This window comes from Phoenix dactylifera, chromosome 8, assembly GCF_009389715.1.
Source record: "Phoenix dactylifera cultivar Barhee BC4 chromosome 8, palm_55x_up_171113_PBpolish2nd_filt_p, whole genome shotgun sequence".
NCBI lineage: Eukaryota > Viridiplantae > Streptophyta > Magnoliopsida > Arecales > Arecaceae > Phoenix > Phoenix dactylifera.
In genome coordinates, this window is record NC_052399.1 from 29,439,399 (window position 1) to 29,464,990 (window position 25,592).

A 25,592-nucleotide genomic window follows, 5' to 3' on the forward strand; every position below is an offset into this window, starting at 1 on the left:
AAATATTTTACCCTATCGTAAGAGACAAGAAATTCCCACTACTATGATGAGAACTTCTAATGAATTTCCCAAATGTAGAAGCAAACACAGGCGCGTGTAGTTTTTTATTATCGATGCAAAAACTAACAAATTACTAGTCTTCTTTAAGAATAATCTGAACACATTCATTGAGCTTTTGTGCATAGGAAGCAAACATTAAAAGCCTTAGATCAACAGGGCAGCTTTCTCCATCTATAAATACTAGCACACCCAAGCTCCCATCTCCACCACAGCCAACCAACCACTACCACCACCTCCTCCTCATACTCTGCTGCTGCCATTTCCAATTGCAATGGAGACCATCCCACGGGCCATATCCCTGGCAGCCATATTAGCATCCATCCTCCTCCTCAAAACTCTTTTACGCAGCCATCGACGTAGGCTAAACCTTCCCCCAGGGCCAAGGCCATGGCCCATTATTGGCAACCTCAACCTCATCGGCGCCCTCCCCCACCGCTCCATCCACGCCCTCGCCCAAAAGTACGGCCCCATCGTGCAGCTCCGCTTCGGTTCCGTCCCCGTCGTCGTTGGCTCCTCGGTCTCCATGGCCAAACTCTTCTTAAAAACCCATGACCTCAACCTCGCCTCCCGCCCCAAGTTGGCCGCCGGCAAGTACACCACCTACGACTACTCCGACATCACTTGGTCCCCCTATGGCCCCTACTGGCGCCAAGCTCGCAAGATGTGCCTCATGGAGCTCTTCAGTGCCAAACGACTCGACTCCTATGAGTACATAAGAGTCGAGGAGATGCGGTTGCTCCTCCGCGACCTCTACCAGGCCTCGGGGAGGACCATCACCCTGAAAGACTATCTCTCCACTGTTAGTCTTGATGTTATAAGCAGGATGGTGCTCGGGAGGAAGTACTTGGACGATTCGGAGTCCGCGGAGGAGTTCAGAAAGATGATAGAAGAGCTGTTCTTGCTGAATGGGGTGGTGAACATTGGAGACTATATACCCTGGTTGGATTTCCTGGACTTGCAAGGGTACATCAAGAGGATGAAGGAGCTTAGCAAGAAGTTCGATATATTTCTCGAGCACGTACTCGATGAGCATAAAGAGAGGAGGCTGAGGGAGGGGAGGGTTTTGTGGCCAAGGACATGGTAGATGTGCTCTTGCAGCAAGCCGAGGATCCAAGTTTGGAGGTCAAGATCGAGAGGCATGGCGTCAAGGCCTTCACTCAGGTAAAATTTTCCCTTTCTTTTTTTCTTGGTTTCCCTTGTTTTTGTTTTAGTCCGACTAACCGTTTGAGGAGCAGCGTCTTGGAACGAACGTACCAACCAGCATGCCTGTACTCTCGTGCCACCCTCATTTGGAGGAGGCATGACGACACACAGCTCAGAGGGCCTAGCCCTAAAGGGTTTCTCGGTTTCTGTGCCTCTCCTGAAATTTAAAAAATAATCATAATATCCAAAAGATTTGACTAACGATGAAAAAAACTTGATTTATGGACAGTGAATAAATCATATTTTCTAAAAGTCATTCTACTTATCAACATCCGTTCAGCGGTCAATTCATCCATCCAACATGGCAACGAGGAGTCGATACAGTTTACTGTTTACGATGATAACATTTTTTTTTTCGGTGACTTAGGAGGATAATATTTAACTTGCATGCCTGTATAGATGTCCATCGAGAACTCTCTGTCCACAGACGGCTATTTAGAAAGAGTTGCTTGGGACAATCTCGTGCCAAGCCTCTTTTTCACGGGTTTTGGGAACCCGCGCATGGTGGTGTGAGTACGTAATAATAGCCGTTTGCAGGTGCAGAGACACTCTGGTGTCCACACACGCATGATTGAATTCCCTACAGAAAATTACTCTTGTTTGGTTAGTGTAGGAGTCATACTCCGTACTTTCGTTCGTAAAAGACTGTACGGTGGTGTCCACCCCGCAATAGCGTGAACTCGTGGTGCAAAATCCATGTAGACGCGTGTGCATCACCGACACAACCACCCACAAAATCTTGCCTCCCTTTCAGTCAAAAAGACACACCACCAGCTCCACAATAGTGGTCTTAACTGGTGGGATGGCCAAAGTATTGACCCAGAGACCCTGGGGCCAACCTTAAACCAGAACATTTTTGGAGACTCAATTGTCTCATATATCGCTCGCCACTCTGAACACGTTATTTGGACGAGTCGAATTGGTGTTTCCCAATTATTGCAATGTTTACTTTTCTTTGACTTGGCATGATATACTCGATTTTAATTTATTGAAAATGAAATACCATTTTGATAAAAAAAAAATAGAACGCTTCTTCCCCTGTTCTCAAACCAGTGGACGAGGAGCTGTGGTTCTCCAAGGCACTTACTCGCTGCCCTTGCTCCATTGTTTCCTTACTCTCTGGTATTATATCCTAAGTTCTTTCATGCCGTCGTCATTGAATATCACAGCTATTTTTGCGCGTGCACAAATAATTCTTTGGACATTTTTTTTTTCCTCTCAATGTCTAATAGTTTCTCTTTCTCCACTTGGTCCAGGACCTGCTCGCCGGTGGAACAGAAAGCTCTGCTGTGACCGTAGAATGGGCTATTTCCGAGCTCTTGAAACATCCCAAACTCCTCGAGAAGGCCACAGAGGAGCTAGACCGGGAGATCGGGAGAGACAGGTGGGTGGAGGAGAAAGACATGCGCAAACTCCCCTACATCGAGGCCATCATGAAGGAGACCATGAGAATGCACCCTGTTGCACCCATACTTCCCCCACGGCTGGCCCGCGAGGACTGCACCGTCGCCGGCTACGACATCCCTGCCGGGACTCGTGTGCTGGTTAACATGTGGACCATCGCGCGAGACCCCGCGATATGGGACGCACCGGATGAGTTCCGCCCGGAGCGGTTCATAGGAAGCAGCGTCGACATCAAGGGGCAGGACTTCGAGCTTCTGCCGTTCGGCTCCGGGCGGCGGATGTGCCCCGGGTATGCCCTCGGTCTCAAGGTGATCCAGGTGAGCCTCGCCAATCTGCTGCATGGGTTTGCATGGAAGCTGCCGGAGGGGGTGAAGGTCGAGGAGCTGAGCATGGAGGAGATCTATGGGCTGTCAACACCTAGGAAGGTGCCGCTCGAGGCGGTCATTGAGCCAAAGCTCCCTGCACATCTCTATGCGGTGTGATCTGATATCCTTCATAAAACAGTCTAGATAATTATAGTAGAAGTGTGTGTGTTTGCTCGTATTAGGTTCATGTTAAAAGAGTGAATGATGGACGCTTGCTATATGGTCATGATGTCGAAACTGAGTTACATGAATAAAGAGCTTGTTTAAAAGGAGCCTAGCAACAAAGGGAGTACAAGATCAATCAGCACTTGATAAACAAATATCGAGACTTCAAATTTACACCAACTCTTTAACTTTTTGATATTCTTAGTCAGATCATAAGCCTTGAGAATGTCCAAATGTTCAGAAGATCTGCGCTTCGGAAAGTGGAAACCTCATACTGATTTTATGATATACTCTGTACTGGCCTTCTTGCTTTCTAGATTCCTTGACTAGTTGCTAGGGACCTTCTAAGGAATAGCTCCAAGGCTTCAGCATCTGAATCACGGTCCTACTCTCAGTAACAGGTTCGCCCCAGCTGGGGACACTTGCCTACTTCCCAATATCATCTAAGACAAAATTGACATTTTCTGTCCTCTTTTTATTAGTTGGATGAAATTACCCAAGAGAAACTCTGTTTACCGAAGTGCCCTCAGAAAGAGTTGCCGTAGATATCCCAAAAAATATAAGTGAAAAAAATTGCTTATGAGGGCAACAGTCCTTTGTATGAGAAGGTTGTAACGATTACATCGAAAGAATTAGGTTGAGACAAATGGCAAACCAGAGTAGGGGTATATGTATGACATATTACACTAAATGCAGCTACCCTTTCTTAGTTGAGCAAATGAAATTTCTCACCGGAGCCCCACAGAACTTCTTTCTCTCTGTGGGGAAGGAAAAAGCGAAGGGGGAGGAATTTCTCAGAGCTTCTCTCTTTAGAGAAGCTTAGAGAGAGAGAATCCATAGTGATTTGGGGTGAGTTCGGCTGTAAACTCTTCATTTATACCACCTTCTGGTTGGGTTAGCGAAAGATGGTGGATTAAAATAGACAGAAAATGCAGTAGAGTTGCAAGATTGGTAAGAAAATTTGAGAATTTTTTGTTGAATACTTTAGCTGCTGCTCAAAGTATACTTTTGATTATATTTTTTGGCTTATAGAAACTAATTTTCTAGATTAGTTTAATCAATATTTACTCAAGTTTCAAATACATATAGTAAATTCACTATTGACTATTGACTATTGTCAATGGACACTTAATCCAAAATACATTGGAGACTGATCCATCATCTTCTAGGTTCTTCCATATGATTTTTCATACTTCCAAAAAATTACAAATTATTTTCCAACACCCCCTCTTAATTTGTAATTTTTAGTTGCTTCTTAAAGTTCTCAAATTTTTCACTTGAAATAGCTTTAGTAAGAAAATCTGCTAGTTGGGAGTTTGTGTTGATGAACTTCAAGTATTTTTCTTCTTTGCAGACCAAGTCTCTTATAAAATAATATCGAAGTTCAATATGCTTTGTCCTGGCATAAAACACCGAATTTTTTGTTATTGCAATGGCCGACATATTGTCACAATGAATTATAATTGGCTGTGATTGAACTTGATGCAAATCTGAGAGAATTTTTCTTAGCCATACTGCTTTATAAACAGCATCTGTAGTAGCTATGTATTCGACTTCAGCTGACGATAATGCCACCGTCTTTTGCTCTTTTGAGCTTCAAAAAATTACATTTGTATCGAGATAAAATAAATTTAAAATTTATGCAGCACATAGCGGATCTAATGTGTGGTTTCTCATAATAAAATTATTATTTGAAATCTTGAATCATACATCTCCAATCCTCTCGACGGGTGACGCGACCCCTCACCGCCTCCCTCCTTCACAACTTCGCCCGCCCTACCATTAGTTTTTTTTTAAAAAAAAATTCCCCTGACGTTGAGAAACTGTAGATATCTAGTCGTCACCCAGCTGACGTACCTGAATTGTACGTATGACAGCGAAACCAGGAAACCCTTCCTATAAATTATTTTGTTTGATGAGTCCCCTTCCTATAAAATATTTTACCCTAGCGTAAAAGACGAGAAATTCCAACTACTATGATGGGAACTTCTTTTGAATTTCCCAACTGTAGAAGCAAACACAGGCACGTGTAGAATTTTATTATCGATGCAAAAACTAACAAATTACAAGTCTTCTTTAAGAATAATCTAACACATTCATTGAGCTTTTGTGCATAGGAAGCAACACTAAAAGTCTTAGATCAACAGGGCAGCTTTCTCCATCTATAAATACTAGCACACCCAAGCTCCCATCTCCACCACAACCAACCAACCACCACCACCTTCTCCTCCTCAAACTCTGCTGCTGCCATTTCCAATTGCAATGGAGGCAATCCCATGGGCCATATCCTTGGCAACCATATTAGCATCCATCCTCCTCCTCAAAACTCTTTTACGCAGCCATCGACGTAGGCTAAACCTTCCCCCAGGGCCAAAGCCATGGCCCATTATTGGCAACCTCAACCTCATCGGCGCCCTCCCCCACCGCTCCATCCACGCCCTCGCCCAAAACACTACCAGAAAACACGCGTATAGTGATGGAGATTCCCGTCACTATACCGTGTTTCCGGTTACTAATATGGAATTTGTGACCGGAGCTCCCGTCACTGACTTCGTTACAAAAACACGCGTCGCTAAATTCTCCGTGACGGCGGCGATTCCCGTCACTAACCTCCGTGACAGAACCGCCGTCACTAAGCCGTTACAAATTCAAGAATTAAATATTTAAGAAATTATGTATTTCCCGTCACTATCCAGTTGCGGAGTTAGTGACGAAGGCAACTTGGTCACTGATTTTGTCACAGAATGCGGTCACAAGTTTGGTCACTAATCTATCACGACCTTTAGTGACAGATTTAGTCGTCACAGATATGGTCACACATTTTGTCACTACATTTGTCATTAATCCCGTCACTGACCTAGTGATAAGTTTACGGTCACTAATTGGTTACAAACGCGCTGAGCAAAATCAATTTTTATTGACCAAAATCCTGTCACTAAGTTTATGACTGCTCGTCACAATAGTTGGTAAACAATTTAGTAACCAAAATTTGGTCACCGATCACAATCTAATAACCTGGTACATTTGGTACATTGATTGGCACATAATAATAATAACAATAATATCATTAATAGCAAAGGCATTCAACATTACGCAAAAGTCATTTTAAATGTCATTCAAAATTGGCATCAACATGTCCTGAATCCATCAAAATCAAAGTCTAAAAATATGTCATAAAGATCAACAGAGATTTCATTCCTCCTAGGAATGCAAAGACCTATCATCTAAGGCAAAAACAATTATAATGAAGCATGATCAGCAGAACCAGAATCACCATTACTCCCCCGATCTGCATGCCTTGGTCCAAAGCCAATCTCTTCTCTCATCTTTTGAAGAACCTCCTCTTGCCATTTTTTCTTTTCCTACTCAAGAATACGTAGAAGGTCTTCATGAGTGTACAGCTCTGGAGCTTGACTTGTAGAGGTGGAAGCAGATGATGATTGCCCAATAATTCCAGTGAGATCCTCTAGGGGACTAAAGCCATAGACATGGCCATGAGTTGGGACACCAGTTGCCTCAAACCACAAGTCATAATCACGTGGAGGAGCATCTGAGGTGGAGGCATCACCATATTTTTTGGAGTATTCAGCTGAATACTTTGCCTGCCAGTTGATTTAAAAGAAGAGAAAAACATTATGGTGGATCAAACAAGAGATAAACATGAGCAAGCTCAATAATATTTATGAATCATAAAAAAATTATACTTACCATGACAGCTTCACTTCTCTTATCTACATATCCTCCCATGCCTTGCTTTGTCTTATGCGTCCGATTAAAAGATTCAACTATTGTTGGCTCCCTGCCTAACTTTAATTTCTACAAAAGAGAAAAGAAAAAATTCATTAACATATAATGGGCTAATTTAAGATGACTGAACAATAATATAAAAATTATTATAGAAATCTAATTGAATAAAGATATGTACCAATCGTTCGTCATGATTGACAAATGTGATTGATCCTCCACAGTGTTTAGAGATGCTACCGTTCTTCATGGTGTTTCTATTATTTTTGTTGGCTTCTGATTTCTTCTTCCATTTTGGGAAGATCCAAATATCAATTAGCTTATTCCAATTTTCTCTAGAGATCCAATTAGGGGGTTTATCACGGGCTTTGTTTAAATCTCCTTTTGCTTCCAGAAGCTTTTGGCTTCTGACCTTCCCTAATGAGGTTGTCAATCGTCGCTGACAATGCTTGTTCCAAACTTCATGCACATGATGCAATTGTCCTGGAAGAATTGTGTGTATCTCCTAACAATATATAGATCGCAAGTAATCAGACTTACTATTTGTTAAGGGCAAAAGTTAATGATAAGAAATATAAATTAATTACATCACCTCAAATTTGTTCCACATTCCAACTTTAGCATGTGTAGGGACCTCCCTCCATGACAACCACGGACCATTAAAAAATTAGCGCATGATAGCAACAGCTTTGTGACTGACCTCATAATCAAGAAACCTGCAATTTAAAAAATCAAAAAAATAAAACAATTACGATCAACTGACATAGTTCCTCTAAAAATCAAAAAAATAAAACAACATAAGAAAGCCTAGAAAATATTAGAGAGATGATAAAAAAAGAAAACAACATAAGAAAAACCGAACCATTAAAAACACGAAAGGCAAGATCGTAAAAAATGTAAAAGAAACAAAAACTGGTATGATATTTATGAAGATGAGAAGTTATCATAAGCATGACAAAAATAAGTCATTCAATCTTGTCCCAGCATCATTGACATTAAGAAGGCATTCAATCTTTACAAAAAGCTGAACATAAGGAATTAACCTTTACAAGTTATCTGTTCATTCATCTAATACCAGCAATATTCAAAAAGCATTTAATCTTTACAAAGACAAGGAATACAAGTCAAATCATCCAAATTTACATATGGAATACTATCTGCTTCACATAGAACAAATGTGAATATACATGATCGCCTCTGATGCTAGGAAAGCATGGTACTTCTTAGCAAGCTTTTTGACCAGCTTCTTGATTGCACACTGGAAATAACTCACAACCATGAAGCAACACCACTTTCCACCACTTTCCATTATTTCTTGCAGATGAACAATGATTGTAAAAATGAATAACATGACGAAAAAATTAAAATCCATGAACTTTACATAATCCCAACCCATCAACCCTCAAAATTACAACAATAATCAGTGAAGCAGTCTAAATATATGCAAACCATTGGTAGGACTAACAAATGTGTCAGAATAAAAATGCATAATATTAAGGAGCTCCTCAAGTACAACATTATTTTTGTCTATTTTAGCAACAGTAAATTCGACACAGTGCCCGTATCATGATTTACCCAACCAAGTGATGTGTCCAAGTATCATAATAAAAGCAGCTACTCAGATATATCAAAGTTTCTTTCGTCTATTTTAGCAAAAAAAAAAAAAATCCCTCCTCTCTTTCTCTGTCTCCCGTCTCCACCCAAAACAAAACCACTGTCCCCACTCCCCACTCTCCCACTGTTCCGAGCTGTCTCGCTGCCCCACCACCTCTCTCTCTCTCTCTTTCTCTCTCCGGGCTTGGGCAAAATCTACCGGGATCGAGCTTGAAGAGGAGGAGGAGGAGGAGAAAACTCTTACCGGTGACTGTGAGTCGGTGACCGGAGCCGCAGAGGTTGCCGTCCGGGGGAGAAGGACGCGAAGAGCCGCCGGCCGGTCGTTGAAGAGGCGACGACACCGAGAGGAGGCGGCTATCAGGCTCTCAGCGAGGGAAAAGGGGGGGCGGGGGCGGCGGCGGCGGCGGCTCTCAGCGAGGGAGGGGGGCCGGCGGCGGCGGCTCTCAGCGAGGGAGGGGAGGCAGCGGCGGCTCTCAGCGAGGGAGGGGGGGTGCGGCGGCGGCTCTCAGCGAGGAGGTGCGGCGGCGGCTCTCAGCGAGGGAGGGCGGCGGCGGCTCTCAGCGAGGGGGCCGGCGGCGGCGGCTCTCAGCGAGGGAGGGGTGGCAGCGGCGGCTCTCAGCGAGGGAGGGGGGGGTGCGGCGGCGGCTCTCAGCGAGGGGGTGCGGCGACGGCTCTCAGCGAGGGAGGGGGGGCGAGGGAGTGGGGGGGGGGCGGCGGCTGCTCTCAGCGAGGGACGGGAAGGGAAGGGAAGGGAAAGGTTAGGGTTTTGGTATTTAAGTCGGTTTGCAAGCCAAATTGTATATAGGCTGATTTGGGCTAAATCGTGATTTGGGCTAAATCGGTTTGCAAGCCAAATTTCATATCAAATTTTTTTTTTATTTATAAGGCTGATTGGATGGGACTTGCAAGGCAAAAATATTTTTGAACTATAAAGTATGGTAAAAAAATTCTATAAAGCAGGAAACTTGCAATAGGGGTGCAAATGGGTCATGGCCGACACCATGAGATTTTAAAATGAGAAGAAGAAATTTGAGTTTTATAGAGAGCGATTGGAATTTGGATTATCGAAGAAATTTGGGCGGAACGGCGGGCACACTTAGTTTCATTTTGGATATTCCTCCTTTTATTTTTTCTTTTAATTTAGGTTTACTCAAAAATAATATTTTTAATATTTTTGGAATTAAAAATTAAATTTGGTGACAGAAATTTTTGTCAATAATCTGTTACTGCCAAAAATAATCTTTTAAAAATTTATAAATACTAGGGTTACTATATTTGTGACGGCTGCATTTGTCACTGTCTGGTTGCAATTTTGGTTATCATATTGCTGACAGATACCCCGTCACTATGATGGTCACTAAGGTTTGGCGCCCATCCTACCCGCGCATTCTGTGACCGGTCTGTCACTAAACGGTCACTAAGTTTACATCACGGTGACCAAATTTCTGTCGGTCACTAATCCGTCACAAATAGTAACTGATAACGGTCCGTCACTAATTTCCCGTCACTATACGCGTGTTTTCTGGTAGTGAAAGTACGGCCCCATCGTGCAGCTCCGCTTCGGTTCCGTCCCCGTCGTCGTCGGCTCCTCTGTCGACATGGTCAAACTCTTCTTAAAAACCCATGACCTAAACTTCGCCTCCCGCCCCAAGTTGGCCGCCGGCAAGTACACCACCTACGACTACTCCGACATCACTTGGTCCCCCTATGGCCCCTACTGGCGCCAAGCTCGCAAGATATGCCTCATGGAGCTCTTCAGTGCCAAACGACTCGACTCCTATGAGTACGTAAGAGTCGAGGAGATGCGGTTGCTCCTCCGCGACCTCTACCAGGCCTCGGGGAGGACCATCACCCTGAAAGACTATCTCTCCACTGTTAGTCTTGATGTTATAAGCAGGATGGTGCTAGGGAGGAAGTACTTGGACGATTCAGAGTCCGCGGAGGAGTTCAGGAAGATGATAGAGGAGCTGTTCTTGCTTAATGGGGTGGTGAACACTGGAGATTATATACCCTGGTTGGATTTCCTGGACTTGCAAGGGTACATCAAGAGGATGAAGGAGCTTAGCAAGAAGTTCGATATATTTCTCGAGCACGTACTCGATGAGCATAATGAGAGGAGGCTGAGGGAGGGGGAGGGTTTTGTGGCCAAGGACATGGTAGATGTGCTCTTGCAGCAAGCCGAGGATCCAAGTTTGGAGGTCAAGATCGAGAGGCATGGCGTCAAGGCCTTCACTCAGGTAAAATTTTCCCTTTCTTTTTTTCTTGGTTTCCCTTGTTTCTTTTTTTTTCCAATTAACCGTTTGAGGAGCAGCGTCTTGGAACGAACTTACCTACCAACATGCCTGTACTCTCGTGCCACCCTCATTTGGAAGAGGCACGACGAAAAAAAAAAAAAAAAAGAGGCACGACGACACACAGCTCAGAGGGCCTAGCCCAAAAGAAGAGTTTGTCGGTTTCTGTGCCTCTCATGAAATTTAAAAAATAAAAAAATCATAATATCCAACAGATTTGACTAACGATGAAAAAAACTTGATTTACGGACAGTGAATAAATAATATTTTCTAAAAGTATTTCTACTAATCAACATTCGGTCAATTCATCCATTCAACATGGCAACGAGGAGTAGATACAGTTTATGATGATAACATTTTTTTCTCGGTATTTTAGGAAGAATAACATTTAACTTGCCTGCCTGTATAGATGTTTATCGAAAACTCTCTGTCCACAAACAGCTATTTAGAAATAGCTTCTTGGGACAATTTGCCTGTGTCTCGGCTATTTAGGAGCTTATTTTGAACAAATTTAGGTAAAAAAAATATCAAATTTTATATAAGACTAAAAATAAATTCGAGATCCAGCTCATAATATAGCTCCCACCGCAAACTATTAAAATGGTGGACCTACCCATGCAACTATACCTAGCATTTCTCATATATTACTATATTCTAAACTTATCTATTTTTGTTTTATGTACATGGCTCCAACTGCAAGCCACGAGCGTAGTTGACTTTGTTAAGTTTAATCTTAGAAAAGACTATACCAATTATTTCTCACATGTTATCGTATTATAATCTTTAAAAAATAAAGGAGTGGGATCATCAAAGTATTGACCCAGAGACACGCTGGGGCCAGCCTTATTTAATACATGAAAGCGGGCTTTACGTAGGAGTTAGGTGTCGCCGCATCCGTCGCACCACGTGGTCGTTTCACTCATCGTAAACCAGAACACTACTTTCCCTGTTCTCAAACAAGTGGACGAGGAGCTTGAGGTCTTCCAAGGCACTTACTCGCTGCCCTTGCTCCATTGTTTTCTTAATCCTTACTCTCTGGTATTATATCCCAAGTTCTTTCATGCCGTGGTCATTGAATTTCACAGCTATTTTTGTGCGTGCACCAATAATTCTTTTGATATATATTACAAGAAAATTAGCATAACTCATGAGATTTATTGCCAAACACCAAATTCGGTTGATTATGAAATTGCCAAGTCAATATTTGTGGATTCAGTGAATTTCTGCTGTCAGCAAGAACAAGGCCGAAGCATTTTCCAAAAAGATTTTGCTTTGTTGGATGAGTTTTATTAGATCTAGCTTTGTAAGTCTTATAGAATCCACAGTTAAATATATAAGTAAATTCTCATGGGTTAATTTCAACTGGAATTGAGTTGAATATAGAAGAAGAAGATAGATTGATCAATTTTTTTTTTTCTCTCAATGTCTAATAGTTTCTCTTTCTGCACTTGGTCCAGGACCTGCTCGCCGGTGGAACAGAAAGCTCGGCTATGACCGTAGAATGGGCTATTTCCGAGCTCTTGAAACATCCCATACTCCTCGAGAAGGCCACCGAGGAGCTAGACCGGGTGATCGGGAGAGACAGGTGGGTGGAGGAGAAAGACATGCGCAAACTCCCCTACATCGAGGCCATCATGAAGGAGACCATGAGAATGCACCCTGTTGCACCCATACTTCCCCCACGGCTGGCCCGCGAGGACTGCACCGTCGCCGGCTACGACATCCCTGCCGGGACTCGCGTGCTGGTTAACATGTGGACCATCGCACGAGACCCCGCGATATGGGACGCACCGGATGAGTTCCGCCCGGAGCGGTTCATAGGAAGCAGCGTCGACATCAAGGGGCAGGACTTCGAGCTTCTGCCGTTCGGCTCCGGGCGGCGGATGTGCCCCGGGTATGCCCTCGGTCTCAAGGTGATCCAGGTGAGCCTCGCCAATCTGCTGCATGGGTTTGCATGGAAGCTGCCGGAGGGGGTGAAGGTCGAGGAGCTGAGCATGGAGGAGATCTATGGGCTGTCAACACCTAGGAAGGTGCCGCTCGAGGCGGTCATTGAGCCAAAGCTCCCTGCACATCTCTATGAGGTGTGATCTGATATCCTTCATAAAAGAGTTTAGATAATTATAGTAGAAGTGTGTGTGTTTGCTCGCATTAGATTCATGTTAAAAGAGCGAATGATGGACGCTTGCTTGATGGTCATGATGTCGAAACTGAGTTACATGAATAAAGAGCTTGTTTAAAAGGGACATAGCAATAAAGAGAGTACAAGATCAATCAGCACTTGATCAAACAAATATCGAGACTTCAAATTTACACCAACTCCTTAACTTTTTGATATTCTTAGTCAGATCATGAGCCTTGAGAATGTCCAAATGTTCAGAAGATCTGCGCTTCGGAAAGTGGAAACCTCATACTGATTTTATGATATTCTCTGTACTGGCCTTCTTGCTTTCTAGCTTCCTTGACTAGTTGCTAGGGACCTTCTAAGGAGTAGCTCCAAGGCTTCAGCATCTGAATCACAGTCCTACTCTCATGATTTGCCGAGAGAAGGGAGGCTTTAAAGAGAAATTAAGATCATTGCCCGCTTTCGGAGCCTGCCCTTTGAGGGCCTAGATTTGGCGGCTTGTTTTCTTGATCCTCCTATCGAGGTTGACTCCCCACTGAGACGAGGGCTCCATGGGATGAGCATGTGAAAGGTTCTGGACGAAGTCCACATCGGAATGGAGGCTTGGAGTGTGTCGTCTCCTGTGTCAAGCGGGGTCGCTTTATCGGGTATGCCGACTCTGACACTACTGCTTAGGATCCCGATATTGAGAGTGATAGCTATCCCGAGGCACATAGTGTGATGGTGATTGAGAATGGGAGTTGTGCTAGCTAGGTTCTGGTTGGACTAGCCCCGTCATTGTCTGTTTGCAGGTCTCGGACTGCCATGGTCAATGCTCGCACCTATTGAGTGAGCAGGTTGAACCGCTTTGAACCGCTCATTGTCTCTAGGCATGGCAAGCTGCTTCGGTGGAGTAGGTTCGAGGCTCTGCAACGATCTTTGGAAGGTTAGAGCGCGGCATTGCAAAGCATGGAAGCGCTGCGAGTTCTCTATGATCGGTTATTAGGGCTAAAGTCGTTCATCGAGCTAAAATTATTCGACTCGATTTCATCTGAGGATAGAAAAGTCAGCCAAGCGAGAGACCGAAGTTCCCAATATTTTTTCGTTACCACCAATTGGTGGGTCGTGCTAGACTAGTTTGTCATTATGTATGCATCCATCACGATATTCTCTCACCGTGGGTGCTGATGTGTTTCTGCGTGCGTAAGGGTGAGATAATTAAATAAAGAATAAATTATAGGAACATTTCGCTAATTTAGAGATAATTTTAGAACCAAAGTTGATAGTTTCAAACGGATTCTCCGAATTTCCGAACTGTTCCAAATAAAAATAAGCATTGAGCCAACTGCCAAGCCTTCCGAGCGACCTTGAAAGCCCCACCCTCCTCGTCACTTCAGCCCTTTGTGCCTTATCGTTTTTCTTTTGGACTGGGTGAGGTGCCGGGTTTAGTGCAGACACGGCATACTACCTAGATCCATACTTTGGCACCTTCGGTGGTTAATAAAAGTCCCCGGCCCCCGCACCCCACCGTTTTCTCTATGCACTGTTCTCAAACCTATTCTCAGCTCTCTCTCTCTCAGCGTGTCCATATCCATGGCTCCAATCTCATTGGAAGAATTTCTTGCTGCCGAGCCCCAAACCTCCAGGACCACGGGCCCCAAGCGAAACCTGGTGGCTAAGTTCGCCCTCTTCGCGGGCGCTGGTGGTCTCATGCTGGGGTCCGGTCGCCGCCGACGACGCCACCACCACCTGGACCTGGCATTCCAGGTCTACCTCTCCGCAAATCTCACCACCTTCATTCTGGGGCTCTTGCTGATGTACGTTTCAATTGTGGCTCCTTCGGATTCTACCACTACCCGCAGCGGCAAGATCACGATGTGGGTGACTCTGTTCATGTCTGCTGTCACCCTCGCCCTCGGCTCTTATCTCGTCGTCTTCGCAAATTGATGTGCAGCTCTGGACTAGGCCGGAATCGAACGTCATGGACTTGGTTGGTGGATTGCACTCACTCGACCCGGGCCTCCCTTTTCCAGTAATGATCTAGCTCATCTATAGACAGTTGATGTTGTTTTTGATCATGGCGGGGCAGCTCGTGTGGTCGCCGAAGGCCACCGCTGCAGCCATTCCTTTAGGAGAAGGTTTCCGAAGAGAGGGGAGAGAGGGTATGTTATAATGTGATCGATGAAAGGCGAATTTGAGCCTCTGCCCTTCTTGTTCTCCCTCCCTTTTATGTTTTCCTTTTCTTTCCTCTTCATTTGTTTAACTGAGATTTTCTATTTTTAGGACCGGGGGAGAGCGACGGAGGATTGGTTTTTTGGGAAGGTTGCCTCCTCTGCTCTCCTCTTTCTTGTTATATATCTACGTATTTTTAGGTTTTAGAGGCAATGATGATGATTCTTGCTTTTAAGAGACGGTCGCAGGTGATGGGGATCTCGGATTCCTGGGGTTTTAAACCCTAACTGCTTGGATTCCTGGGTTTAGGAAACCCTAAGTCTCGATCCATCTTTTCTTGTTTTCTAGTCTAATGGATTGATGGTGAGGTAGCTTGGATGGTCCCCAAAGGCAACCGCTACAGCCATTCTTTTAGAAAAAGGGGTTCAAAAGAGAGGAGGGGAAGGGCAAGGAAAGGTGAATCTGCGCCTCTGCCCCGTTCTCCCTCTGTTTTATGTTCGTTTCCTTTTGCCTCCTTCATTTATCTGAACCATACTCTCAGGATTTGCTGTTATCATGAAAACCTTAGCCTCGATCCCTCTCTTCCTGTTTTCCGTCCTAATGAAGTGATGGCGAGGCAGCTTGGATGGCCACGAAGGCAACCGCTGCAGCAGCCCTTCCTTTAGGAGAAGGTTTCGGAAGAGAGGAGAGAGGGGAAGGTAATTTTTTAATTTCTTTCTTGTTCTTTATTGAGTTCTTTAATTTGTTCCATCTTCCGCTTCCTCTCTCTTGTTGTCTTCTTTCTCTCTCTATTTATTTATAGTTCTTTGGGGTGACGATGATGATGATGATCATCTCTATCATGCGATTTGAGCTTTTAAGCAATGGTCGTATGTGAACGGCGTCAACCTCTAAATCCCCGAACCCTAAATCTTGTAATTCTTAGATTCTTGGCGGGCAAACCCTATATCCCTGAACCCTAAATCCTATGCTTCCTTGAGGTTCGAAACCTTAGTTCTTAGATTCATGGGCTTGGAAAATCCTAAGTCTCAATTCTCTCTTGGTGTTTTCCGTTCTAATGGATTGATGGGGAGGCAGCTCGCATGGCAGCCAAAGGCAACTGCTGCAGCCATTTCTTTGAGAAGGGCTCAAAATAGAGGGGAGGGGGAAAGAGGGAAGGGCATCGTAGGATGTGATCGAAGAAAGGTGAATCTGAGCTTTGCCCCTCATTGCCTTCCTCTATTTTATTTTATTTTACTTTTTTTTTGGTTTCTTTGATGGCAATTTTGTTTCTAGGGTTAGGGTTTTTGATGTTATGACAAGAGTTTACTTTTAACTGCAGCTTTCCTTTTTCTTGGTTTCTTTTGCATTAGCATGCTATTTATAATGTATGATTTTTTTTTTTTAATTTCGCCCCAAAGATGCTGGGGGATTTGCTGTTGTGATGATGGTTTTACTTAATACGACTGATCTATAAAATATGAAAACTACAGGAATTAGTTGATTATATTCGAGGCTTGCTTTTTCAAATTTCTTTTGTTCAGGCTTTTCTTCTCTATTTTTCCTGTGGTGAAATCTCTATCTATGTATTAGGTAAATGATATTAATCAGCATCTTTGTTGCTTTATGTTTAGCAATGGAATGATGTTTGTTGCTCAGTATCTCCCCCTTCCCCCTTCTTTTTTTAAGAATAACACACTGATTTGGTGCCATGAGCCAAAGCAATGATATATAGGTGCTAGTGTCAAGATTTCATCTTCAATGCAGGGGTTTCCTATCTTTGATACTGATGTACATAAAGTAGTACATTTTCTTGAGTCCCATTAGCAGGCAAGAATATTATCATTGCTTTTATTGCAGTTTCACAGGAGGCTTTGCTGAAGAGGATTTTTTTTTTCCGGGGAATCCCAGGTTTTGCTCAAGAGGATTCTTTTTTGAAGAATGTTTGTTATCTTGTATGTTGCGGTTATTGTGTTCCAGCTTTGATTGTCTAATGATGCAGTAATTTGTGTTTAGTTTACATATTGGGTCACAGCTGAAGGAGATTTTCAGAACGTCTGGATTTGGTTGATTGTAATGAGTTTCATTCTCTTATATGACGGGCAACTGCTCCTCTTCTTCTGTTTCTGTAATCAAAATTGTGATCCAGTCACACTCGTTGGTGGTACAGCTACGTGGATGGGTAGGCTTGAGATATGGTTGCAGCGAGCTTCATTTCCTTTTCTTATATATGAGGTTCTCTTTTCCTTCTGTTTCTTTCATCAGCATGCTGATCCAGTCATCAGTTTTCATTAGTGATAATGCTACGGTGCTTGGGTTGCCTTCATGCATGGTTTTGATGAGTGAGGTTTTTCATCCTATAGAGAAGATATGAAAGGATATGGCTTTGGTGGATGGATTGGCTTCGTATATGTTTTCCATGAGCGACATTTTTCATCCTGCTGCGAAGATATGAAATGATATATTTCCCAGGTTGCTTACTCAGGGCATGTAGTGATCACTGTTTCTTCAGTTCCAGTCCTGCCTGGGCTTGTAGTGGTGGAGACATATTTTGTAGGGGGCAGGACCTTGTCAAATTTTCATGGTTCTCATTTATGGTTGTCAGCTTTTTAGGTTCTTGAAGAATTGCTTTTGGCATTCATGTTAGTTTATGACTTATGCCATTGTATAATGCAGTATGCGTGGGAATTTTGGCATGCTTTTAATTTTTCTTTTGGTTCGTCAGTGTGTTTTTTGTGTCGGGGCGAGTGGCAGGGTTGTGACAGGGAATGTTTATTTGATGCAGGAGCATCATGTGATTATGATAGGAAAACTCTATTTTGAGATAACGTTGAATGTTTATTTTGGACATAAGTTGGGCTTTCAAATCATGATGTTTGATATGTGATTTGGATCGAATCAGTTTAAGTTAGGTATCTTCATTGACTTGCAGTATGCTCTAGGTTATGGTTCATTTATTTGTCATTAAAGTTGGATATTTTTTTGGCTGCGCAGCCTTCTGTTTCACCAGCAAGCTCGATTTGTTTATGACCTGCCAGAGCAGTACAACATGGTAGAGTAACAACATAGAAGGGGGTGAGGTTAAGATGCCATCTACAATTAAGAGAGCAGGATCGCTTTATTAATTTTTGTGGATCATGTAAATTTGGTCTCTACTTTAGTATCAGTACTGCATATTTTGCTGAAGGGATTCTTTTGCTGGAATGTAGTTTATGTCCATGATTTTATCGTCATGATGATTCGATAGGTCATCTCATCTCTGATATTTGGAGAAGTAAATTGGAGTCGAAAGAATCATCTGCTGCCAAGGTTTCATCATTAGTTTTATCACTCTCGTGTTTAGTCTCCTTGGTTTAGTTACCAACTGGTACTCATGTATGATACCTTGGGATTTGATTGCTAGATGGCGCTCTTACTCATATTAGTGCGTTGACAAGTATCTTGATTAAACCACCAATTGTATACTACAAAGCTGTCGATTTTGTTGGGCTGGCATATAATAAGTATAGTTTAAGAGACTCCTGCCTTTTCATCTAGGGCATCCTTCCTCGTTATGAGGTGATTTTTGATGGAATAGCCTCATGTCTTCTCAACCTCCAGGCTCCTTTCGTCTGAAAGGAGTTTCCTTTTTTATGAACAGGACTTGACCTTGATGGAGAGTCTGGAATTGTATCATTTGTATCTGAATGCAGCCAAAAGGATAAGGACTAATACAGGAGACAGAAAGGGAAGGGTAAGGACAAGGTTTCACTGGAAAGTAATTCATTGTTAGAAATCTGTAGCTGGTCAAGATGGAATGGAAAAGGGAGCATCGACTTCTTGGATTGCTTTTTGTTGCCTGCTGAAGATCATGCAATGTTGGAGATATTGACTGTACTTAAATTGTCTTTAGGTATTCTCTATCTCATTTCTCTAAGCTTTCACTTCTTTGTTATCTTACCTGTTTGTAGGATAGAATAAATTATCTTGGCAAGCTAGATGTCAGTTTCCAGGGATTTGGACATCGATAAAGTCTTCTTGGCACTGTGCTTTCAGAGCATCTTGGGAATCATCGATATATTGCTTTTGTTTGACTGTATTTGAAGTATCTTTAGGTTATATTCTCTCTCATCTATTTGAGCTTTTACTTCTTAGTTATCTTAGATATATGGGCAATGTAGTTGGCAGTTTCCAGGGATCTGGACATTGGTATAGTGTTTTTCTATTAGTGTGTTACCAGAACTATGGCTGTCATGGAAGTTGGTGGATACAAGTGTTTAGTAAGTCACTTTTAATTAGCATGTTGGCATCTCGATTCATCGCCTTCCATTTTCCTTTTCCTTCTTGGCTCATGTTATGTTTCATGTTTCAACTAAGGGTGCTTCTTATCTTTGTTGTGCGGATCAATCAAAATACTTTTCTCAGTTTTTATGGCGGGCAGAATTTAATATCCTTGTTCGAATTTCACAGAGGTTTTGCTGTGGCAGATTCTTTTCACTGGGGGGACCTTTTGCTACTGAATGTTGGTATTATTTCTCTGCTGGGCTCTATCATCTCAATGCTTCAGTGATCTAAATGTTTGGTGATATATGTCGTCTTTTGATCCGGGAACAGATGTGGATCCTTATGCACACCTTGGGCTGCAATCTAAAGAGTATTGTTAGGAATTTTAATTTTTTGGAAATTCTGGGTTTGGATATTTGCAAAGAGCTTTGTTTGTCTTCCCCTGGAGTCAAGGTTCTCCTTTTTTCTTTAGATTTTTTGAAGTTACCTGTTAACAAGATTGCATCATCAATTCCATTATTTTTATCATGTACTATGGTTAATATGTCCACGTTTTATTGCCAAGTGATCCACTTCAATTAGTGCGCTAAATCAATCAGCAAATTTCTGCAGCGACAATATTGACTGATACAGTCATATGAAGTGGTTGGCTGAAGCTATAATTCTGATGAAGGAGGTTTTACCTTAAAGTTTAGTATGCATATTTTATTAAATGCCATTTATTTAGTAGTGTTCTTACCAAGGCTGATTATTGTTTTCTGTTTCTTTGCAGCCTCTTGAGAGCGTGTCATGGTAATCCAATTTGACTTATGTAGAATCTACAAATTCCTTTTTCTTAGGGTAGATTGCAAACTTTGAATTTGTAACTGAGGTGATCTTGTTCTTATTCCGCACCTTCCCCCCCCCCCCCCCCCCCCCCCCCCAAAAAAAAAAAAAAAAAAAAATTGAAGTTTGTTCACAGAATATCCTTTTGGTTCATGCTATTGAATATAATGTAGTTTGTGCAAGAATTCTAGCATACACATTGTTTGCTTTTGTGATAGGTGGGGTCTAGTATATTGCTACAAAAATATTTATTTGGTGTTTCTTTCCGAGGTTGGTTATTTTGGCCCCTCCTTAATTATTTTTTTTGTATTCTTTTATCAATGTTCTTTTGGTTACCATTTCATTAACACGTGAACATTAGTTGCCTTGCCATGACATTGATGGCTGTGAACTGTTAAAAGATTTAGAATTTTAGGTTTTGGGATTTATATGTTGTTTGATCTTTTCTTGGAAGCATGCTTCTGAAAGAATTACATCGAGATAATTTCTTGTCAATTATGGTTGGTATCTGGTTCGTAAAGGCTACAGTTTGATGCCTTTCACAGAGGCCCTATCAAGACAGACCATGATATCCTCCATTATTATGGTAGTCTAGTCATCTTGAAGGTACACTACTATTACTTAGTTTCAACTCAATTCTCATGGCTGTCTATTCTTTTTTGTCACGTTGCTGCAAAACATTTGATCTTGAACTTTTCGAACTAAGACCTGTGTGAGAAGTTTTCAACTCTCTTTATTGCCAGGGGCTGGCTGGGGTGTAACTCCCTTTACTTTGGCATAAAGCACTCTGCTGGATCGATAGATCGAATATGATAAATCAGTTTGATTGTTGTTCCTGTGGAAGGGCGTTGTACCGTAGTTACCGTTATGATTATTAGTTTGTTGTTTGCTTGTGGTTCTTCAACGTAGACACATTTAATATTTATCCATTGTTCTATACTTCGCTAGGTATTTTGTTCTTCTTCCATGCTTTTCTTTCTCTTTTTCTCTCCTTTTTTTTTCAAATGGATGATTACTGCTGTATTTTAAGGTGACGAGAGTTTGGGTCGTGCTTGCATGGCGTTTTGGGTTGTATCTTTTGCATGAAAGAGTGATTGATCTCTTTTGCCACGTCAACTGTTGGATCGCACCCGACTCTCAAAGCACATTGGATTATATCCATTTATTGCTATATAGATCTCAAAGTGACCATTGCTTGATGCCATTGTGAATGTGTGCGAAGGAAGGTGTGAGTCCTTTTGCACGATTTTCTTGCTGTCATGGTGATTCATGTCATCTGTCCTATTTGCTTGTGGTTTTCCAGCTTAGACTTAATTTAAGTCAATGTTTTGTTGTCATGTTTTTCTTTTTTTAGGCAAAAAAAATATGCATTGGACTGTTGGTGATGTATTTTAATGGGAGTAAAGTTTTGGACATGCATGTATGGTGGTTCTTTTATTCCTGTCATAGTGGTCTATGTTATCTGTTTCCTGTCTACTCGTGTTTTTCCAGCTTAGACATGTTTGTTCGTCTTTGATGCTAGATTGTGATGCTTGGATGCAAAATATTGAGGGTTCATCTTGTGCGGCGATTTTAGGGCCTATACAATTATCATTCACTAAATCTCGACTACTAGACTTGCGCAATTAATTCAACTTACTGGCATGGTAGAGGATCGGAGCACCTTGTGACGGGTACAAGAGAATCAAGCATGTATTAACAAAGGATACTTTCCATCAACCACTGTACTATAGTCTTGTAGGGCATCTTTCTTTGCCAAGTTATACTACTACAACAAGCTGGAATTTGCTGTTGATTACTTGCCCCAAATGGAAATGCTATACAAATCATATGCTAAATTTAGAGCTTAGAGCAAAGACGTGACAATAACTCATATTATATGGTTGCCTCCTTTGCTCCTCTTTCTCGTTTATATCTATCTATTTGTTTTCATGGGCAATGATGATGATGAGCTTCTAAGAGGCGGTCGCGGGTGATGGGGGTCTCGGATGCTTGGTAGGTAAACCTTGATCCATCTATTCTTGTTTTCTAGCCTAATGGATTGATGGTGAGGTAGCTTGGATGGTCCCAAAAGGCAACCGCTACAGCTATTCCTTGATGAAGAGGGGTTCAAAAGAGAGGAGGGGAAGGGCATCTTAATTAATGATGAAAGGTGAATCTGAGCTTCTGCCCCGCTCTTTCTTCTGTTTTATGTTCGTTTCCTCTTGCCCCCTTCATTTATCTGAACCATATTCTCTGAAATTTTGAGGGAAAAAGGATTTGCTGTTATGTTGAAAACCTTGGTCTCAATCTCTCTCTTCCTGTTTTCTATCCTAATGATTTGATAGCGAGGCAGCTTGGATGGCCACGAAGGCAACCGCTGCAGCCCTTAAGGAGAAGGTTTCGAAAGAAAGGAGAGAGGGGAAGGTAATTTTTTAATTTCGTTCTTTTTCTTTATTGCGTTCTTTAATTTGTTCCATCTTCTGCTTTCTCTCTCTTATTCTCTTTCTCTCTCTATTTATTTATAGTTCTTTGGGGTGACGATGATGATGATCATCATCTCTATCATGCAATTTGAGCTTTTAAGCAATGGTCATATGCGAACGGGTCAACCTCTAAATCCCTGAACCCTAAATCTTGTAATTCTTAGATTCTTGGTGGGTAAACCCTCTATCCCTGAACCCTAAATCCTATGTTTCCTTGGTGTTCTAAAACCTTAGTTCTTGGATTTCTGGGCTTGGAAAATCCTAAGCCTCAATCCTCTCTTGGTGTTTTCCATTCTAATGGATTGATGGGGAGGCAGCTCGGATGGCGGCCAAAGGCAACTGCTGCAGCCATTTCATTAGGAGAAGGGCAGATAACAGAGGGGAGAGGGAAAGAGGGAAGGGCATCTTTCGATGTGATCGAAGAGCTTTTTTTTTTTTTTTTTGGTACAAATGTGATCAAAGAGCTTTGCCTGTCATTTCCTTTCTCTATTTTATTGTATTTTACTTTTTTTTTTCATTTCTTTGATTGCAATTTTGGTTTCTAGGGTTAGGCTTTTTGTTTACCTTTTCTTTGTTTCTTTTACAGTTGCATGTTATTTATAATGTTATGAATTTTTTTTTTTTAATTTCGCCCCAAAGATGCTGGGGATTTGCTGTTGTGATGATGGCTTTGTTTAATATGCCTGATTTATAAACTATGAAAACTACAGGAATTAGTTGATTATATTCAATGTTTGCCTTTTCAATGAAGTATTTTTTCTTGAATAATATAGCGTCACCAATGAAGTTAAGAATATCTCTCTCTCTCTCTGTATAAACGGAAGTATAGAATATACTTTGGTTGGTTCTATGTTTGGCGTCCTGCATGGCATGTGTGCATAGTTGGGTGCGCCTGCCTTTTGTTTTTCATGCATACGCTATGGTTCAGGCTTGTAATAGCTGATATCTGGAACATCTATGGGCTGCTATTGGGGAATTCCAGGCATTGCCAATCCTTAGCAAGAGTCATAGTATTGAGATTCAAAATGAAGACTTGAACAAGAGATGTGGCATGGCATGATTGTTGCATAAAACTATCTAGGGAGAGACAATGGCCATTCATAGGAAATGGTGTTAAGTCTTGCCATCAAATGAGACTTATATGCCAATATATGGACAAGGTAATTTAGGTTGACCAGCGCAAGGAAACTTGTCGGAATTATGCTAATGATAACCATTCATTATTTTATATGGACAAGTAAATTGCAAAAGAAGATGAGCAAGATATATTTATAGCATCTCATGGTGGACAACAATCTATCATATTGAACAGGACCAAGGTTATTAGAGAGATTTAAGAGGGGGGAATGGCGGAGGGGCAGGGGGGTACTTCAATAAATGTTAAAGTAGAGGAGAGAGATGCACATGATCTTTGTACTTGTACCTGAGCAAACTTCACCCGGTGTTCATCAACCTCATTAACAATGATCCTTCCCCAATCTCTAAAAAATAAATAAGGAAGTGTAGTGGTGATAATTGAATGCATTATCAGTCGATTAAGTCTCGACAAAGGATCATCTCGTGGTGATAATTAAACTAGAAAGAATCAGTAACTATGTAGTTAAGAACTATAATTGCAGAACTGTACTTTCTCACAGAAGAAAAGAGCTTGCATAATTGTAGGATGAGCTGAAAAACAAATATTGATTGGTGCATTGAGATGCATTCTTGTCCCAATTTAGATTGTATTCAAGGTGTCGGCATGATTGATGTAGGAGAAAAAAATCACTGTTAGCTGGAGGCACCATCAATTAAACCAGGCAAACCAACGACAGCAGCAATGGTGAAGGAACATCAGTTGCAAAAGTTCATAGCAAGACCGCTATGCCTTTATAACAAGTTTGAAAGATCATGGTAGTTAAAGCTCATCGTAAAGTTAGTTTAGGTGTCATAACAAGCTCCGAAAGGGAAGTATGAGGTGCATGATGAATAGAGATCTATGAAGTTGAATGGCCGGTAATTAAATTTTAAAGATAGTAACTTTGGCAACCATAGTAGATTTTCATTCAGAACTTCTTTGGTGTAGATTTTCATTCAGAACTTCTTTGGTGTTCCTGCTTCCTATCACATTGAACTGAAATAACACTGTTTTAAATTGCCTATGCTGAGGAAACATCCATGTAGACATGGTTGCTGGCATGGAGAAACGAACTTGTCATTGCCACTTCAGTTCTCACCGTCTAATATACAACCTTGATTATGTCAACATATTGTGTTAATTAAGCTTAAAGTTTGCCTCCACATATTCCAATAATAACCAACTCTAGTCTTGCTTCCTGTGAAAATATCCATAAAATAATTAAAGAACTATTTTGACTGAAAATATCTAATTAACAACCTTCCCGAAGAAAAAATATGATACACTAGCGCATAGTGTAACTTCTAAGGTCAAAAGTATTTCCTAAAAAAAAAAGGTGTTTGATAATATCATGTAAAAAGTGTTTCTACAGGAAGAAAATAATACAAAAAATCACCTAAAGGAGAAGCTAGAAAACTCTTCTTCTAGCTTCTCCTTCTCTCTCTTTCTTTAAATGCACAAGCAGCACCAAAAACACACTAATTAAGGACTCCAAATTCAGTGTGTGTGTGTTTTTTTGGATTAGATAAGAAAACTAAAGGTGCCAGCCCGGGCCCACGGGCTTCTTCCCTTGTATACACTGATAGATCCTCTTGTTTGATTAGATCCCATAGTGTCCCTCCCCATTGGCATTTTGGAAAGCCAGGCCAATCAGATGTCTTAGTTCAAGCAATGGCATAGAAGAAGAACGAAACAAAGTGAGAGGCTGTAATTTAGGCAGAGGGTTGAGTCATATTCACAAAAGTATAAAGCTTCAAATTTATGCACCTTTTTCCCATGAGAGGGTAAAAGATAAGGGAAAGCTTTTTTCCAAAGGTGGCAAGC

General features: G+C 41.8%; 2 protein-coding genes and 1 long non-coding RNA gene across 13 annotated transcripts; all 3 read left to right on the forward strand.

Annotated features, from left to right (window-relative positions):
* The first annotated feature begins 269 nt into the window (after nt 1–269).
* LOC103709348 (trimethyltridecatetraene synthase-like) lies at nt 270–3,301 on the forward strand. Its single transcript, XM_039129478.1, is given in 3 exon segments — nt 270–1,112; nt 1,115–1,221; nt 2,520–3,301. Coding segments are annotated over 3 exon segments (1,518 nt in total). The 5' UTR covers nt 270–331; the 3' UTR covers nt 3,150–3,301.
* Nucleotides 3,302–5,407: 2,106 nt separating this feature from the next.
* LOC103709374 (trimethyltridecatetraene synthase-like) lies at nt 5,408–13,085 on the forward strand. The gene is made up of 3 exons (XM_039129479.1): nt 5,408–5,644; nt 10,087–10,792; nt 12,304–13,085. The coding sequence occupies exons 1-3, from the start codon at nt 5,460–5,462 to the stop codon at nt 12,931–12,933; spliced, it is 1,521 nt and encodes a 506-aa protein (XP_038985407.1). The 5' UTR covers nt 5,408–5,459; the 3' UTR covers nt 12,934–13,085.
* A 1,328-nt stretch (nt 13,086–14,413) lies between these two features.
* LOC103721103 lies at nt 14,414–23,412 on the forward strand. Of its 11 annotated transcripts, none has more exons than XR_005513140.1 (4): nt 14,414–18,656; nt 18,739–22,338; nt 22,514–22,592; nt 22,694–23,412. It is a non-coding gene; the product is annotated as an uncharacterized LOC103721103 (long non-coding RNA). The 11 variants fall into 11 exon arrangements; XR_005513137.1 differs by having other exon boundaries at nt 14,414–18,407; nt 18,502–22,338; XR_005513138.1 differs by having other exon boundaries at nt 14,414–18,010; nt 18,093–22,338.
* Nucleotides 23,413–25,592: the final 2,180 nt, after the last annotated feature.

What these genes read in the sequence shown, in the direction of transcription:
- LOC103709374 (XM_039129479.1), top strand. Translation starts at nt 5,460, where the DNA reads ATGGAGGCAATCCCATGGGCCATATCCTTGGCAACCATATTAGCATCC. An exon ending in TCCATCCACGCCCTCGCCCA is followed by an intron (nt 5,645 to 10,086) that starts AAACACTACCAG and finishes TTTCTGGTAGTG; the next exon opens with AAAGTACGGCCCCATCGTGC. An exon ending in GCGTCAAGGCCTTCACTCAG is followed by an intron (nt 10,793 to 12,303) that starts GTAAAATTTTCC and finishes CACTTGGTCCAG; the next exon opens with GACCTGCTCGCCGGTGGAAC.